Raw genomic sequence first — 16,197 nt, 5'->3', positions numbered from 1 at the left:
TGGGTAATCTTGTTTGTCAACTTGACTACATCTGGAATCAACTCAAACAGGTAGGCACACCTCCCAACAAATCCTCACATTTACGCCACTCCCCACTCTCCTTCAATTTCATGGTCTCTTCTTCCATTGATTGTTATGACATGCAGATACACACACACACACACACACACACACACACACACACACACACACACTGAGCAGGATAACCTGCTCAGTCCATATACTATTGCTTGTTTGTATGCTTTCAGGGCTGACCATTTGATACTGGGCAACTAATTGGTTTGCTCTACATGGTGCTGACCACATCCAGAGGGAGGGGGATTTTTCTTGATTGAATCATTTAAGATGGGAAGGCTTGCCGTAAAAGTGGGTCATATGAGGTAGGAAGACCCACCCTAAATAATGGAAACACCTTGGAATCTTGCCTATGCCTGTTGCCTGCTTAGTCTCCCTCTCTCTGGCAGGTTGATCTATCTTCTTACTGAGGCCTTCCTTCTCTGCTGTTAGAGCTGACTTCTTTAGGACTCCAGCATCCAGCCTTGTGAACTGAAAAACCAGTGGATTCTTAGACCTTCCATTCATAGGGTAGTCATGGTTGGACTAGCTGGACTGAAGTTTGTAAGTCATTCTAATAAACCCCATATACACATATTCATTCTATATGTTCTGTTACTTAGAGAACTCTGACTAATACAGCACCTAGGGGACCCTGATTCAGTAAGCCTAGGGGGTCCTGATGAAATCTTATTCAGTAGCAGGAGTCACAGTCTGTCCTGGCAGGGGAACATTCCCTTGGGATACCAGGGAGATATCAGACCCCAGTTTCCTCGGCTGGGGTACCCTCTTCCTGCTTCTTCTAGTGCTGCTACCTTGCTGTACTACTGAGCCAAGGCAGACAGTCTTCAGGAGGATAGGATGTGTCTGCCCAAAAGGGGCATGATCAGAAGTGGCAGACAAGGGAAACAAAGCAAGGAACTGCCTGTGTGGTGTGCCTTGGGGGACACCAAGAAAGCTCTCTTGCCAAAACTGGCCTCTGTTGGTGTCTGCCGTCTCTTCATGGATCAGTCTCTTTGGATAGAGCCTAGCCCAATTTGGAAGAAAAGTCAGACTCTGAGTATGTGAGTGTGTGTGCACGAATAATTATGAGAATGCAGGTGTGTGTGTGTGTGTGTGTGTGTGTGTGTGTGTGTGTGTGTAGATTTGCGTATAAACACTAGAGGAGAACATCATGTGTTTTTCTCAGGTGCTGTCCACCTGACTGTCTAAAGCCATTTTGGGGAGGGTGGCTGCCCAGCTAGCTCTCAGGGTCCATCTGTCTCTGTCCCCAACATGGGGCTTACATGTGTGTTCAGCCATGCCAGACTTGTTCCATGGGTGCTGTGGAATCAAACTCAGATCTTCAAGCTTACAAAAGAAGTGCTCTTCACCACTGAGTGAGCTCTCAAGCCCCCTCATATTATTGCTATTTTCTTGCCCAGAACAACAAAGAAGAGTGAGCCTCGGGCTGTAGATAGAGCTGGGTTGTGAAGTGCTTCCCTTGTAAACACAAGGACCTGATTCTGTGTCCCAACCCCATCATAAAATACAAAACACGGAGGCAGGCAGTGGTGCATGCCTTTAATCCCAGCACTCGGGAGGCACAGGCAGGTTGATCTCTGTGAGTTCCAGGCCAGCCAGGATTGTTACACAAAGAAATCGTCTCGGAAAAAAACAAAATAATAAAGAATAGACTGTACTGATGGTTATTGATCTAGTGTTTACTGATGGGATGAAGTTGGATACAATGGCTGAAAATATGCTCTGGAGCATGACTTGCTCATGTTCAAATCAAGACTCCTGAAAAACAGCAGGAGAGGCAGGATATGGTTGTTGATTAGTGCATGTGAACCAGGTCTCACAGCTGTAACTTCTTTAGTAATTACTAAGCATACTGATAAGAGCCACAACGTCCCTGTGTAAATGTCCCTTTCAGATGAGTTTCATTTACTAATGCTAGAAACACTGGACTCCTAGTCATGGAAGAGTAATTCTGTTTTGTTTTCCACCAGTAAACACATTAGGCAGAAGAGGAGCCTCTTCCGTAAGAGTCAAGGGTCATGGAAAGGGAGAGGTACTTGTCTTGGTCAGGGTTTCAATTGCTGTGAAGAGACACCACAACCATCGGAACTCTACTAAAGAAAACATTGAATTGAGATGGCTCACTTACAGTTTCAGAGGTTCAGTCCATTATCATCATGACCTGTAGCATGGTAGCATGGAGACAGATGTGGAGCTGTAGCTGAGAATCCTACATCTTGATAGTCAGGCAACAGGAAGTCAATTGATAGTCACACTGAGTGAAGTTTAAAAAAAGACCCCAAAGCACACCCACATAGTCACACACTTCTTCCAACAAGGCCACACCTCCTAATAGTGCCCCTCCCTTTGGGGACCATTTTCTTTCAAACTACCATAGTTATGAAAAGACAACAAATATCCCTCACATCTCAGTGCCCAACAAATCCAAAGTTTATCACCTCAGCTTTCACTGATATTTGATCACTCAGGGTGGAGCTGGCCAAGATTCACCTTCACCCAGTGTTATTTCCTGAAGGGCTAGAAAGAGAGAGTAAGGTGGATTTTGTATTGGCTCCTATATTCTGCATATACAGGCATGCAATGTCTGAGCTACACTTTTGCCAAAACAAACCACAAACCTAGATCCATCTTGAGCCTGACCTTACTCTGTTCAGCAGAGGGGAAAGGAGATATGCATAAATCCTTCCAAGGATCCAACCCTCTCTCCTAGACTTTAGACTTCAGAACTGTGAAATGTAGTGAATCTACTGTTTTTCCCAGTAGTTTGCCAGTTCTGAGGACAGAGCTACACTTCTGCCCTCCTGAGTTCTGATTAGTGTTCTTCAGCCCAGCCCAGACCAATAGGAAGTCCAAGGATGGAAATAAGCTGTAAGACCCTTGATCCGGATGATGATAATGGGCGGGGCCTCAACTCAAGAATGCGTCAAACTGTATATAAGCAGCAGTGCGACCTCGCGGGCCAGAGCCAAGGCAACAGCTGAAGGAGACAGAAGTCTTACCTCCACTGCATTGGTTGCTGTCCCACAGTCTGGTTTCTTTGGGCGATTGTCTCCCACATTCACTGTGATTTCCACAATTTTGGGGTCTACAGAGGCTCATTGTGTCTTGAAGCCCCCAACACAAAAAGCAGAGCCGGAACTACAAAGTTTTTGGATTTTTTGTTTGTTTGTTTGTTTCCTTTTTTGTTTTTTTACACCGGGACTGGTGAATCGCCACCTTAAAGACAAGATTAAATTGATTGATTCGCCAAGAGGGAAGTACTCTTTGATACTGTCCCTCTCCATCTGTCTTCATATTCCAAAGGAGCATTTTTTTATCCTGCAGTTTCTGACCTTGGACCAACATGTCCAGTTTTGATAAAACACCTCCACGTGGACTAAGTGATCCTTCAACCAACAACCAGACAACCCAAGAGCACCTACAGAGCCTCAGGCCGACCTGCACTTGGACTTGGAAATCAGAAGGCTGCAGCACAGCACACAGCAGACACCTGAGCAAAGGCAATGCACGTCGTCCCTGTGGATGGCAACCTCGCCAGCACCATGACATGATGAGCCCCGAACACCCCCGGAAAGGGCAAAAGAGGAAACGCCAGGAAGAGTGGGGAACCAATGAGCAGACTCAAGAGCCAGCTGAGCCTAGGAGGAGGGTGAAACAGGAACAGGGTGAAATTGAGCTTGGGTGTGAAGAACCCGGCAAGGGTCAGATACGGAAACCCCAGGAAGAGGATCGATCACAGCTAAAGCCCCGAGAGTGCGCCAAAGGCTCTCAGGATGAGGCCGTGACTGAGGTGAAGTCTGTGGATGGTGGGAAGGGTCGCAAACGTTCCCACTGCAACACAGAGGAAGGTGTTCAGGAACACCACAAGTACCGAAGGCTGTTGGAACACCTTCAACCCTGTGATCATGTGAGCTCTGACCCTCACAGTGCTCACACGAGCCCTGTGGACACCTCGAAGAAGATCAAGGGCCGTGTGGAGGAACAGATTCACAGATCTGAACCAACTCACTCTGAGCCAGAGCAATCTGCCTGTGCTCTCGCGAGAGAAGATCAGTCACCAGTGAACAGTGAGAAGAGGTCTTCAGAGGAGAAAATTTCTAATACAGAGGAGATAGTTGGAACAAACCTCAACAATGACATCAAGGGACACTACCTCCAGCCCAACTTTCTGGGAGGAGCCCAGGTCCAAATCTGCCCAGACAGTGTGAGCAACCACGTTCTCACCAACCAAATCCCAATACCTGAGGCCAAGGGAAAGGCTCTTGCCCATCAAGAGATGGGCAGAGGACTAGACCATGGCCCCGATGTCACAGCGGACATGGAAAAGGAAATCAGGAGTGCATTAGGCCCAGGGCCAGAAGATGAGGTCTTGAGTTGTGCCTTCAAACTGCGAATTACTCGAGGAGACATGCAGACACTAAAGGAGACCCAGTGGCTCAACGATGAAGTCATCAATTTTTACATGAGTCTTCTCATGGAGAGAAACCAAAATGAAGGATACCCATCAGTTCACGCATTTAATACCTTCTTCTACACCAAATTCAAGTGTGGGGGCTACAGGTCAGTCAAAAGATGGACCCAGGCAGTAAACCTCTTCGTCAAGGAACTTATTCTGGTGCCGATTCACCTGGATATGCACTGGAGCCTTGTGGTAGTAGACCTAAGAAAGAAGCATATTGTCTACCTGGATTCGATGGGACAGAAAAGACCAGATGTCCTCGAGATGATTTTCCAGTACCTGCAGGATGAGAGCAAAGCCCGAAGGAATATTGATCTGAACCCTTTGGAGTGGAGGCAATATAGCATGCCAGCAGAGGAGATTCCTCAGCAGCAGGATGGGAACGATTGTGGAATGTTTACCTGTAAATACGCAGATTATATTTCCAGAGGCCAACCCCTCACCTTCTCTCAGCAGCACATGCCTCTGTTCAGGAAGAAGATGGTGTGGGAAATCCTGCATAAGCGCTTACTGTAGCAGAAAATCCTGGCTGCTGAGGCTGCTCTGGATGCTTTCACGGACTGTATGTCTTCATGTACTTCAGACAGGGTGAGTAAGAATGGGTGTTGCCCCACTTTCCTCCCTGTAGTGCTAACTTAGAGCAAGGGAGAGCTGCATCTGATGCAATCTATAAATATTTGTACTCCCACAAGTTATAAACTATTTGACCAGCGAAACCAAACATGCTCACAAGCATGCTGCTATAAAGATTTTATTTGTGACTCACGTCAATGTTGGATTCTTCATTTTTTTTTCCCATGGCTTCTCAATTTTGCTGCTCTTGTTCACAAGTGTTAGCTAACTGGCAGCAGCTCTTTTCCTGAGCTTTTTAATGTTTAATTCTCAACTGCTTGTTTGAACTATTGATTTCTGAAAGCAACGCCAATCCAACTGCCTGTCTGTGAGTCAGGCTGGTTGTCTGTCACTCATGTGGGGCACTGCAGGAGTGTCAAAGAATTGTGAATTTGTGACCGAGGGACCCAGGACTTGGGCCATCCAGGAGTATCGGCAAAAGTTTCACAGACATTTCAAGACACTTTCTGCCTGGACTAAGGGGATCTGTTTTATTCTTGGACGTGAAGTGACTGTCATAGTGAATGTGCAGATTAAACCCAGGCCGTCGTGAACATAAGACTCACCCTTCCCAGTGCTGTGCTGAACTGTTTATTCACAAATACTCAATTTAAAGCTATTAAATGTATAGTTTGTATATATGAAGCTAAATTAAATGTTTTGTCATTGGTGTACACATTCCACTTCTATTAGTGTAGACTTAATAGTATCTCGTGTTGATACTGCAAATGTACAACAATCTATTTCACATGTGAAACTTGGAATCAATTGTTCTGTAAAGTGTGAATCTTATATTTGTGTTCATGGAGTTTTGATTGAATAAAGCTGAGTGTCGTTTGAACACACTTTGTGCCTGATGGTCTTTCCATGTGTGATAAGGGCGTCGGAGAGAACTGGGAAGCAGTTACCGGGTGGAGGGGCGGGGGTGGGGTGGGGGGAGTCCATCAGTATGGCTGAGTCTGTTCACACACCTGCGTGTCAGTGATTGCTCTCTGTTCTGAGCCCCGGTGTGTAAACAGAACACTAGTGAGTTCTTCACTCTGTCCTGGGTGGGAGGAGATGGAGCAACTCAGCAGAGCAGAGCACACCAGCTCTGTGAGCTGCAGCTGTGCACAACCTCAGTCTAATGTGAACAGGAGCACTGATCTCTGGACTCCCAGTGCAAGGCCAGGCAAGTCCATGCACGTGCACACACTCACACACACATCACACACATACTCACACACAATCTTACATACACTCACAAACACATACTCTCGCACCATCACACACACTCTTACACACAAACACACACATTCACAAACACACTCTCTTACACACACACTGTCACACACTTACATACACATACACCCTCCTCCTGACACACACAGACTCACACCCTCTCACTGTTACAACCCCCCACTCTTCATACGTACACTCTCACTCACTCACATACACATACACTCACACACATACTCACACACACACTCACCCCTCCACACTCACACACACTCACACACAACCACATATACACACACTCACCCACACACACTCACATAGTCCCCCACACACTCATACCCACCCATTCATCCACACTCACACACACACTCACACACTCATACCCCCTACAATGGATATTCACATATACTCACACAGAGACATACACTCTCTCACACACACTCACAAGAGTCATACACACTCACACCCACCCACAAACATACACACACTAACACTCTCATACACACTGTCACACACACTCACACCCTCAAATGCACATTCATACACATACTCAAACACACTCACACACAACTCATACACACTCTCTCATACACACACTCAAACACTCTCATACATACCCCCACACTCATGCACACTCACTCACAGTCTTACAGTCTCACTAACACTCACACACATACCCACACACACTCACATAGTCACACATACTCATATATACACACACTCACACATACTCATACACACCCACATGAACATACACACACAGAGAGACACACACATACACACACACTCACACACTCATGCACACACTGACACACACCCACACTCACACAAACATTCAGACAGGGAAAAAGGCTGGGCAGATGCAGCTGTGGGCTGGCAGGCCACCCCACTCCATGTGTGCATGGCATGGTAGGTACACATTCACAACCCAGATGCTACATCCTCCCAGAAATGGTTCATTATAATAGAGAGACAAAGAGAAGATAGGAAAGAAGAGAGAAAGAGAGAAAAAGAGGGGGGTCGAGGGGTGCACACCTCACGGGAGTGAAGGGAGAGAAGAGAGAAATGGGTGGAGTTTTTCCTTAAGAAGAGGCTTCTATCTCAGGACGCAGGGCGGCCCCAAGGAGCAGGATCAGAATTACCAACAATGAGTGTTTTTGTGGAAGTTCAAGGCTGTCTGAATGTTCCATAGTCATTTCAGTAACTTCATAAGTTATTTCCATAATAATTCAGGACCCAACAAGAGCCTGTAGGTCCCACTGAAGCACCCGTGTGACAGAAGATGGAGTCGACAGATTATTCAAGGACAGCCTTGAGTCAATGGGATGAATTTGCTATAATGAACCACCCCTTTTTGAAGGAGGCCAGATTCTCAGAGCTTTTGGTGAATTGCAGGGAGATCCCTATAGGGTTTGTCCTTGGGGTCATTCATTTCTTTTTTTCTTTTATTTTTTTATTATTTTATTTTATTTTTTCTGTTATCAGCTTGATACAGTACAAATTCTTATCCTAATAATAAAATGTTTCACTGAGGCTTGCCCAGTGATTGAGTAAAACCAAAACTTATTATAAGCCACAGTCATCCTAGGGTCCCCCCTGCTATGTAGCCTCCCTGGTTCTGTGGGTTGCAGTCTGATTGTTCTTTGCTTTATATCTAGTAACCACTTATGAGTGAGTACATACCATGTTTGTCCTTCTGGGTTTGGGTTACCTCACTCAGGATGATATTTTCTAGTTCCATCCATTTGCCTGCAAATTTCATGATGTCATTGTTTTTCTCTGCTGAGTAGTACTCCATTGTGTATATGTACCACATTTAAAAAAATCCATTCTTCAGTTGAGGGGCATCTAGGTTGTTTCCTGGTTCTAGCTATTACGAATAATGCTGCTATGAACATAGTTGAGCATGTATCTTTGTGGTATGATTATTGAGCATTCCTTGGGTATATGTCCAAGAGTGGTATGGCAGGGTCTTGAGGTAGATCGATTCCGAATTTTCTGAGAAACTGCCATACTGATTTCCACGGTGGCTGTACAAGTTTTCACTCCCACCAACAGTGGAGGAGTGTTCCCTTTGCTCTGCATCCTCTCCAACATTGACTGTCATTAGTGTTTTTGATCATAGTCATTCTGACAGGTGTAAGGTGGTATCTCAGAGTCGTTTTGATTTGAATTTCTCTGATGACTAAGGATGTTGAGCATTTCCTTAAATGTCTTTCAGTCATTTGAGATTCTTCTTTTGAGAATTCTCTGTTTAGCTCTTTAGTCCATTTTTAAATTGGATTGTTCAGTGTTTTGATGTCTAGTTTCTTGAGTTCTTTATATACTTTGGAGGTCAGCCCTCTGTCAGATGTGGTGTTGGTGAAGGTCTTTTCCCATTCTATAGGCTGTCTTTCTGTCTTATTGACCATGTCTTTTGCTCTTGAAGCTTCTCAGTTTCAAGAGGTCCCATTTATTGTTGTGCTCAGTGTCTGTGCTGCTGGTGTTATATTTAGGAAGTGATCGCCTGTGCCAATGCGTTCAAGAGTACTTCCTACTTTCTCTTCTATTAAGTTTAGTGTAACTGGATTTATGTTGAGGTCTTTGATCCACTTGGACTTGAGTTTTGTGCATGGCGACAGATATGGATCTATTTGTAACCTTTTACATGTTGACATCCAGTTATGCCAGCACCATTTGTTGAAGATATTTTCTTTAAAAAAACTTTAAAAAAAACGATGCTGTGGTGGCTAACCTCGGTGGTTAAGTTAACCGCATCTGAAATCAATTAAAACAAGCTGCTGGCTCTCATGGAAGGGATTTTATTGATCAGATTAATTGAAGCAGGAAGAGCCACCCTAAATGTGGGTGCCACCTTCTGGTGACAGCCCAGATACAAGGACATGGAAGAAAGAAACTTTGATTTTTGTCTGCTTGCCTAGTCTAACTCTTTGTTGTTGTTGTTGTTGCTGTTATTTAAAAACATATTGAAATTTAAACATATTTTGATTATGTGCTTTCCCTCTCCCAAGTCCTTCCAGATCCTCTCCCCCTCCCTACCCACCCAACTTTAAGTTCTTAAAAAAAAAAAAAAAACAAATACAACAAAGTACCCAAACCAAGAAAACTAAATACACCACCAAAGTGTAAGCAAATGAAAGCGCGCGCACAAACACACACACACACACACACACACACACACACACACACACACACCGTGGAGTCCGTTATATGTTGGTTAACTACTCCTGAACATGAGGCCTGAACTGGTATAGTCGATATACCCAGTGTCACTCCACTGGAGAAAGTGATTTTTCCTTCTCCAAAAGGTTGAAGTGACAGTTCAGTTGTTAAGCTTCACCCTAGTGGCTAGGTTTTGGATGGGGTGGAGGCAGGGGAGCTGAATGGGAGAATCAAGTGGTGGGGGAGAGGCTACATTTTTCATATTCCATTCATTCATTCATTTTAATATAACTAAATAAAATGCAATAAAACAAAAACTATCACATCGAAGTTAGATGAAACTGACCAACAGAAGGGATGGAGCCCAAGAGAAGGCACAAGGATTAGAGGCCCACTTATTCGCACACTCATGAATCCCATAAATGGGAAGCCATAATATATTCACAGAGGACCTGGCACAGACCCATGCAGGCCCTGTGCATCCTCTTCAGCCTCTATGAGTTCCTCTTGGTGTCCTCCATCTCTGACTCTTACATTCTTTCTGCCTTCTCTTCTAAAGGGTTCCTTGAGCTCTGTGAGTAAGGGCTTGACGGAGACATCCCATTTAGGACTGAGTGTTTCAAGGTATCTCTCTCCTTCTGTATAATGTCTGGCTGTGGATCTTTATATTTGTTCCCATCTGCTGCAGGATGAAACTTCTCTGATGATGGCTGAGCAAGGCACGAATCTATGAGTGTAGCAGAATATCCTGAGGAGTCATTTCATTACTACATTTTTTTTCTTCTTTTTATTAGACCAGTATTATTTGGTTTTATCATAGGTCCCTGGGCTGCCTAGTTTCAGATTCTTGGTCACCCAAGCAGTGTTGGGTATGGTTCTCATCTTGTGGAGTGGGCCTTAAGTCAAATTGGTTATTGGTTGGTTGCTCCTGTAAGCTCTGTGCCACTATTGCCCGAGCATATCTTTCAGGTGGATTAAGGGTTTGTGGCTGGCTTGGATTGGGAAGATTGTAATTCTAGGTACTAATATCTGGTCTGGTCTTTGTTGGGTGGGTGTTTTAAGCCTTGGTTCCTGTTTCCTCTCTGGTTAAAACTATGGAACGCTTCATGAATTTGCTTGCCATCACTGTGCAGTGGCCATGCTCATCTTCTCCGTATCATTCCAATTTTAGTTTATGTGATGCCAAAGCGAGCACTGTCCCTCAGTCTTGATGGCAAGTCCATCTGTCCTTGTTGCTGCATCCCTTTGCCAACATTAGAACCAAATTTCTTCAGGATACCTACATAGACTGAAGACCAGCAGCTCTCCACCAATCTGTCAGCCTTTTGGGTTAAACTGAGACATGCAGTACAGGGACACGGTCCATGAACGAAGCTGTGTGAGATTTCCGAGACCTTGTGAGAAAACACCAAGTAAATAAGATGAGTCCTGTCATCTCTGTTCCCCCATGACATGGGTTGTTCTTGGAATGTGCTTTAGTGCCCCTCCCAGGTGTATTGGATAGGAGTTTACTTCAGATTACTCATTACAACTGGATATTGTTATCTGTTCATATGCCTCTATGGAAAAACATGTTTTTGTTACAAGTATCTTGTCTTTGTGACCATACACTTTACTCAGGTGACTCTTAACACTCAGAGTATAAATTGTCTGACGCTCTGAACGAAGAGGGCTACTACATGAGACTTTAGTCTGCCTTGTTATTAGGCCCTGCTCTTCCAGGCTCTGCTGCCAACTAGAGCAGTAAACAATCCAAATTCACGACCTCTCCAGAGTGCCACAGCCATGGTCGGACTACCTGGATTGTATCCATAAGCCAACACAATAGATCCACCTTTAAAATGTATTTATTCTGTCAGTTCTTTTTTCCCTTTGGAGACGCTAATATATTTACTCTTCAGAATTCTTCCAGCCTTCCCTCATTTTCCAAGGCCAAAGCCAATCCCCCAGGTTTAAGTATCTGTTACAGCACTTCACTTCCAGGTCCCACAATTCTCCCAGATAACCCATAGTTTCCTGTAGCTGCCGTAACAAATTACCACACACAGCTCAGTGAGCCCCAAGTATTTTACTCCCATCTCCCCAACCCTGGAAATATAAGCACATGTCACCAAAGCCTTGAAAAAAAAACACACATTATTTACTGATCTATTCGTGTGTGTGTGTGTGTGTGTGTGTGTGTGTGTGTGTGTGTGTATACATGTGGAGGTCAGAAGAGAACTTCTGACAGCTGGTTCTCTTCTTCTACAGCGTGGGCATTGGGGATTTATGGTGATATTTTATTTGTATTAAAATGTTATTTGTATGTTAATAAATAAAGTTGCCCAGGAGTCAGAGCTATTAGCAAGCCATAGGAAAGCAGGGCAGTGGTGGCGTATGCTTGTAATCCTAGCACTTGGTAGGCAGAGCTAGGTAAGTCTCTGTGTGTTCAGGGATACAGCCATTATTGGATACACATGCCTTTAATCTCAATACCAATCATGGAAAACCTGGAGGTCTATACAGACAGGCTGTGACGAGGTGGTCATGTGGTTGGGTTTACAACCAATGAGAAGGCAGAACAGGAACTCTATATAAAGACTTTAACACAGAAAGTAGCTCTGGTTCGGAGAGGTAGGACCACTGCAGGAGGAAGGGTAAGGTTTTAGCTCTTAGCTCTGACCTCTTGGCTTTCTTCTTTGCATTGGTTCTGTTTCTTATTTAATAAGAAGGTTGGTTACATCTACAGGGATTGAATTCAGGGGTCAAGCTTATTGACAAGCACCTTTACTCACTAAGCTCATCTCACAGAGCAGCTTTTTGTAAGGTGTTGGGATTTGAACTCAGGACCTCATGCTTATGAAGAAGGTGTTTTACTTATTGAGCTGTTTCCTATCCCCTTCATCACATATCATTTCAGAGTAATTATATATGAAAAAATAAAAATAACAGATTCTGATAAATATCATTACCAATGGTTATTTTTTCTTTCCTCCTCAGGCCTCTGTTGAGCTAAATTCATTCTAGATCATATACATAGTGCTGAATGTATAATAATTATATTGCTTGAAGGTAAATATGTGGTTGAACATGGATGTCAGTGGTTGAAATGCTAGCCTAGTTAGTATATTCAAGGCCCTGTCATGTCAACCAAAAGTATTGGTATTGCAGAAATATCATTTATAGAATGAATAGGAGTAACTGGAAGTTTTGATACCAAATATTCTTGTTCAGTTTTGTTTATCTCTTGTTTGTGGTGTATTGTTTTCTACAGTTTCATCACTGGCCCAGTCATAGTTCTAGGCTAATTCTCCATAGATGTGGACAATGTGGTCCTTGTTTTAAATGGAGGAGAAAGAGCAGATCTTCCATGCCACCCAGTGGTTACTTTACACACAGAATCTAATGCAAACCCAGAAGCTGAGGCATCTGGCTGTCGTCTTGCTTGGAAATGAGTACTGTGACAATGACTGGATAGTGCGGTTCCTCAGAAGAAACGGAGGCTTTGTGGACCTGCTTTTCATAACCTACGACAGCCCCTGGATTAACAGTGTGGACGTTCTCCAGTGGCCTTTAGGTGTAGCAACGTAAGTACAAGATAAGATTGTGCATCCCTTGACCCCAAGGTCTGATGCTCTGAATCAGGAACAGGGTGTTTTAAATGGTGCTGGGCTTACAGAGGATGAGGCCAGGGGCCATCCTTCCTACAGTCCAAACGAGTGTGGCCTTGTGCCTCAGTGACAATAGTGATGTTTTTACATGTCACTTTTTGAGTTTTCTTGGGTGCTTTATGAAAAGAGTTGATCTAGTTAAATGTCATTAATAGGCTTGGATTTTCCTTTTATAATGGGATCATGTGGATGTTTTAAAAAAATTCAGAGATTTAAAAATGAAGAAGAGCCTTTCAAGTAAGTTATTACTTTTACTTACTATTTTTTAAGTATGTTGAAATAGAATTACGTCACTTTCCCCTCCCTTTCCTCTCTCCAGCACCCCAGCTACCCCCCTTTGAATCCCTCCTATGTACTCCTGTAACTGATAGCTTCTTTTTTATTATTGTTACAATCTATGTGTGTATGCATAAATATGTACAAATACAACAAAAATTGTGCTTTTTTAGAGTATTTTACTCTTTCCCAAGGAGAACTGAAAAGTGTCTTTTGTTGTTGTTGATTTTTAGGAAAGATGTAGTATATTATCAAGGTTATTAAGATCTTCCTGAAGAGAGGCTTAAACAAAAATGAGCAAAAAGTCTGTGTAGTTTATAGTAATAAGTACTTTTTTCTTCATTTTAAAAATGTTTTTTTTTTTTTTTTTTTTTTGTGAGAGTCCATAAAGGTTTCCTAGTGAGATCTGAGCTTGCTTTACACAGCAGGGCTGCATTAGGGGATGGCTTGACCACATGAATGGTCACCAGGTGTCTGGAATGGTCTGCACTTGGCTGTGCTGGGGGGCAGTCTTTTGCTCCACCCCTTGGCATTCCTTTAAAAAGCCCGTTAGTAGAGACAGAAGGGCTGATGGGTTTTGACCCAGGCCTTCCCAAGGCTATCCTGTGTTTTTAACTGTCTCTCTCCTCTATATTTCTATCTGCATAGTCCTCATTGATCCCTGCTCAAGAGTACCCTGGGGGAATAAGAGGGAGCTGGTCTCCCTCAGTTTTTAATTGAAATAGAACTACATCATCACTCCTCTCCCACGAAGAGTAAAAGGGCCAGCCAAAGAAACACACCCTGACCCTGAAACCAGAGCCAAAGAAACACACCCTGCCCCTGACCAACTCAGCACAAAACCAACCAATCACTGATCATAAGAACCAACCAGTCACTGAGCATGAAATCCAGCCAATATCTGAGCGTTTCCAAGTCCAGGGACTGAAATCTGACCAATTCCCTCCCTGAAAATCTTCACCCTAGAAAAGCTCCGCCCCTCAGAAACCCTATATAAGCCCTGTACCTGTTCAGTTTGAAGCTGTCTTTTTCTACCCTGGCAGAGGCAGCCATTCTCCTGGATTCCTCACTTCCAATAAATCTCTTGAATGAAGTTTGGGGTAACGACCTTTTGCTGGAGTGGAGCAGAGAAGTAACAAGTTTAGCTGGAGCAGGAGCAGAACTGCTACATTTCTGACAGGAAACTCCCTTAGCAGAGCAGAGTAGCAATGGCTCTGCCCAGAGAGGAGAAGAGCTACATTCCTGAGGGAAAACCATCCCCCACCAGAAGAGAGCTGTAAGGTATTGCCTGGCTTCGGACAGCCGGGATACTTTTCCCTTCAGAGCTGTGCATAATGAGAAACACTTTTAAGTATCAGAACTCCATTGATTAATATCTTAAAATTCTGAATTTTTGAAGTCTTGGAATCATGTATCATCTTTAAGTTTTACTTTTTATATATCTTAAATTATTTCCTCAGGCCCTCACAAACTGCATTTACATATCTTAAACTACTTTTTGAACCTTTACAACTTACTTAAACTCCCATATCCTCAGATCAGTTTTTTCCCATCCAACCATTTATCATGAGACGGAAATGGTTGCTTTCTGAGAACCGTTGCAAAGCAAGTTTCTCTAAATAAATAGTAAAAAGTTACATTGAAACCTGTTTTTGCATCTGTTTCTCTCACCAGGGGACCTAATGGTTTTAGAAGCAGCACCGCCTGATTTCCGTATCTGAAATGATCGGACTAGGCAGCTGCTATTAAACTGATGAAGCTACAGTTAGCCGCCATCAATACCACCAGAGATCTGAGAAGAATAAATTTGAATAGGAAGTATAAACCAAATGGCCTCTGTATTGATTAAAATGACAGAGACTTACCAGCTACCTGGATAATTATTCTAGGATCATCCTAGGCAATCTCGGTGATCTTGATGGAAGTCAAATGGTTTCAGTCTTCAGTGGTCACACCAGACAGCATTAACTCATTAACTGCCACACGGGGCAGAACCGGCCTTCAGCTGACAGACCCAGAAGATCCAAGAGAGTTTCTGTGGGTGAGGAGCCTGGGAGACTGGCCTACCTTGGCAAGACAAAGAGAGGCGGTCAATTCTCTAGTGTCCGGCTTGTCTATAGATTAGGTAGTATATTGCCTTGCTGTTCTGCCCTCTCATTGGCTCTCTTAGTCCAGCTACCTCACTTCCTCTTCCTACACAGTTCTGTCACTTTCTGTGTCTGTACTGACCTCCAGGTCTCTATGGTTGGTACTGGGATTAAAGGCGTATGTCACCACTCTTGGCTCTGTTCCCTAGTGTGGCCTCGAACACACAGAGATCCTGCCTGCTAAGTGATCAGATTTAGCGCATGTGCTACCGCTGCCAGACTTTTGTGTTTACTTAAAATGGCTTGCTATTTCCTCTGATCTCCAGGCAAACTTCATTTATTAAAGCACAAATAAAATATCACCACAGATGATGTTTCACATTTCTGTTGCCCTGAATGCCTCCCTCCCTTCTGACTTTGGTACACCGAGGAAGTCTGAAACTATGAGGCAAAATAGACGTATTCCCAGTTGTTTCGGCCAGGAGCTTTGCCGCAATGTCAAGGGAGCAAATACTTTCCATCCCCAAAAGAACTAAGACACAGCATGAGCAGTTGGCTTGGGCAAAACCCTCATGGAAACTGCAGTTTCTAATCTGTTTTTCCGGACTGCAATCCCCAGTCTTTTGATAGATAATGCAGATTCCCCAGAGTTTAT

General features: G+C 43.9%; 1 protein-coding gene and 1 non-coding gene across 2 annotated transcripts; one reads left to right on the top strand and one right to left on the bottom strand.

Moving 5' to 3' along the window:
* The first annotated feature begins 4,335 nt into the window (after positions 1-4,335).
* LOC131895291 (sentrin-specific protease 2-like) lies at positions 4,336-5,053 on the top strand. Its single transcript, XM_059245729.1, has one exon. The coding sequence runs from the start codon at positions 4,355-4,357 to the stop codon at positions 5,051-5,053; it is 699 nt and encodes a 232-aa protein (XP_059101712.1). The 5' UTR covers positions 4,336-4,354.
* A 5,564-nt stretch (positions 5,054-10,617) lies between these two features.
* Positions 10,618-10,724, bottom strand: LOC131895399 (U6 spliceosomal RNA). Its single transcript, XR_009375161.1, has one exon. It is a non-coding gene; the product is annotated as a U6 spliceosomal RNA (small nuclear RNA).
* Between the last annotated feature and the right edge of the window lie 5,473 nt (positions 10,725-16,197).

This window comes from Peromyscus eremicus, chromosome 18 (assembly GCF_949786415.1).
Source record: "Peromyscus eremicus chromosome 18, PerEre_H2_v1, whole genome shotgun sequence".
Lineage (NCBI taxonomy): Eukaryota > Metazoa > Chordata > Mammalia > Rodentia > Cricetidae > Peromyscus > Peromyscus eremicus.
The sequence above is the reverse complement of the archived record's forward strand: the minus strand, read 5'-3'. Positions and strand labels throughout refer to the sequence as shown.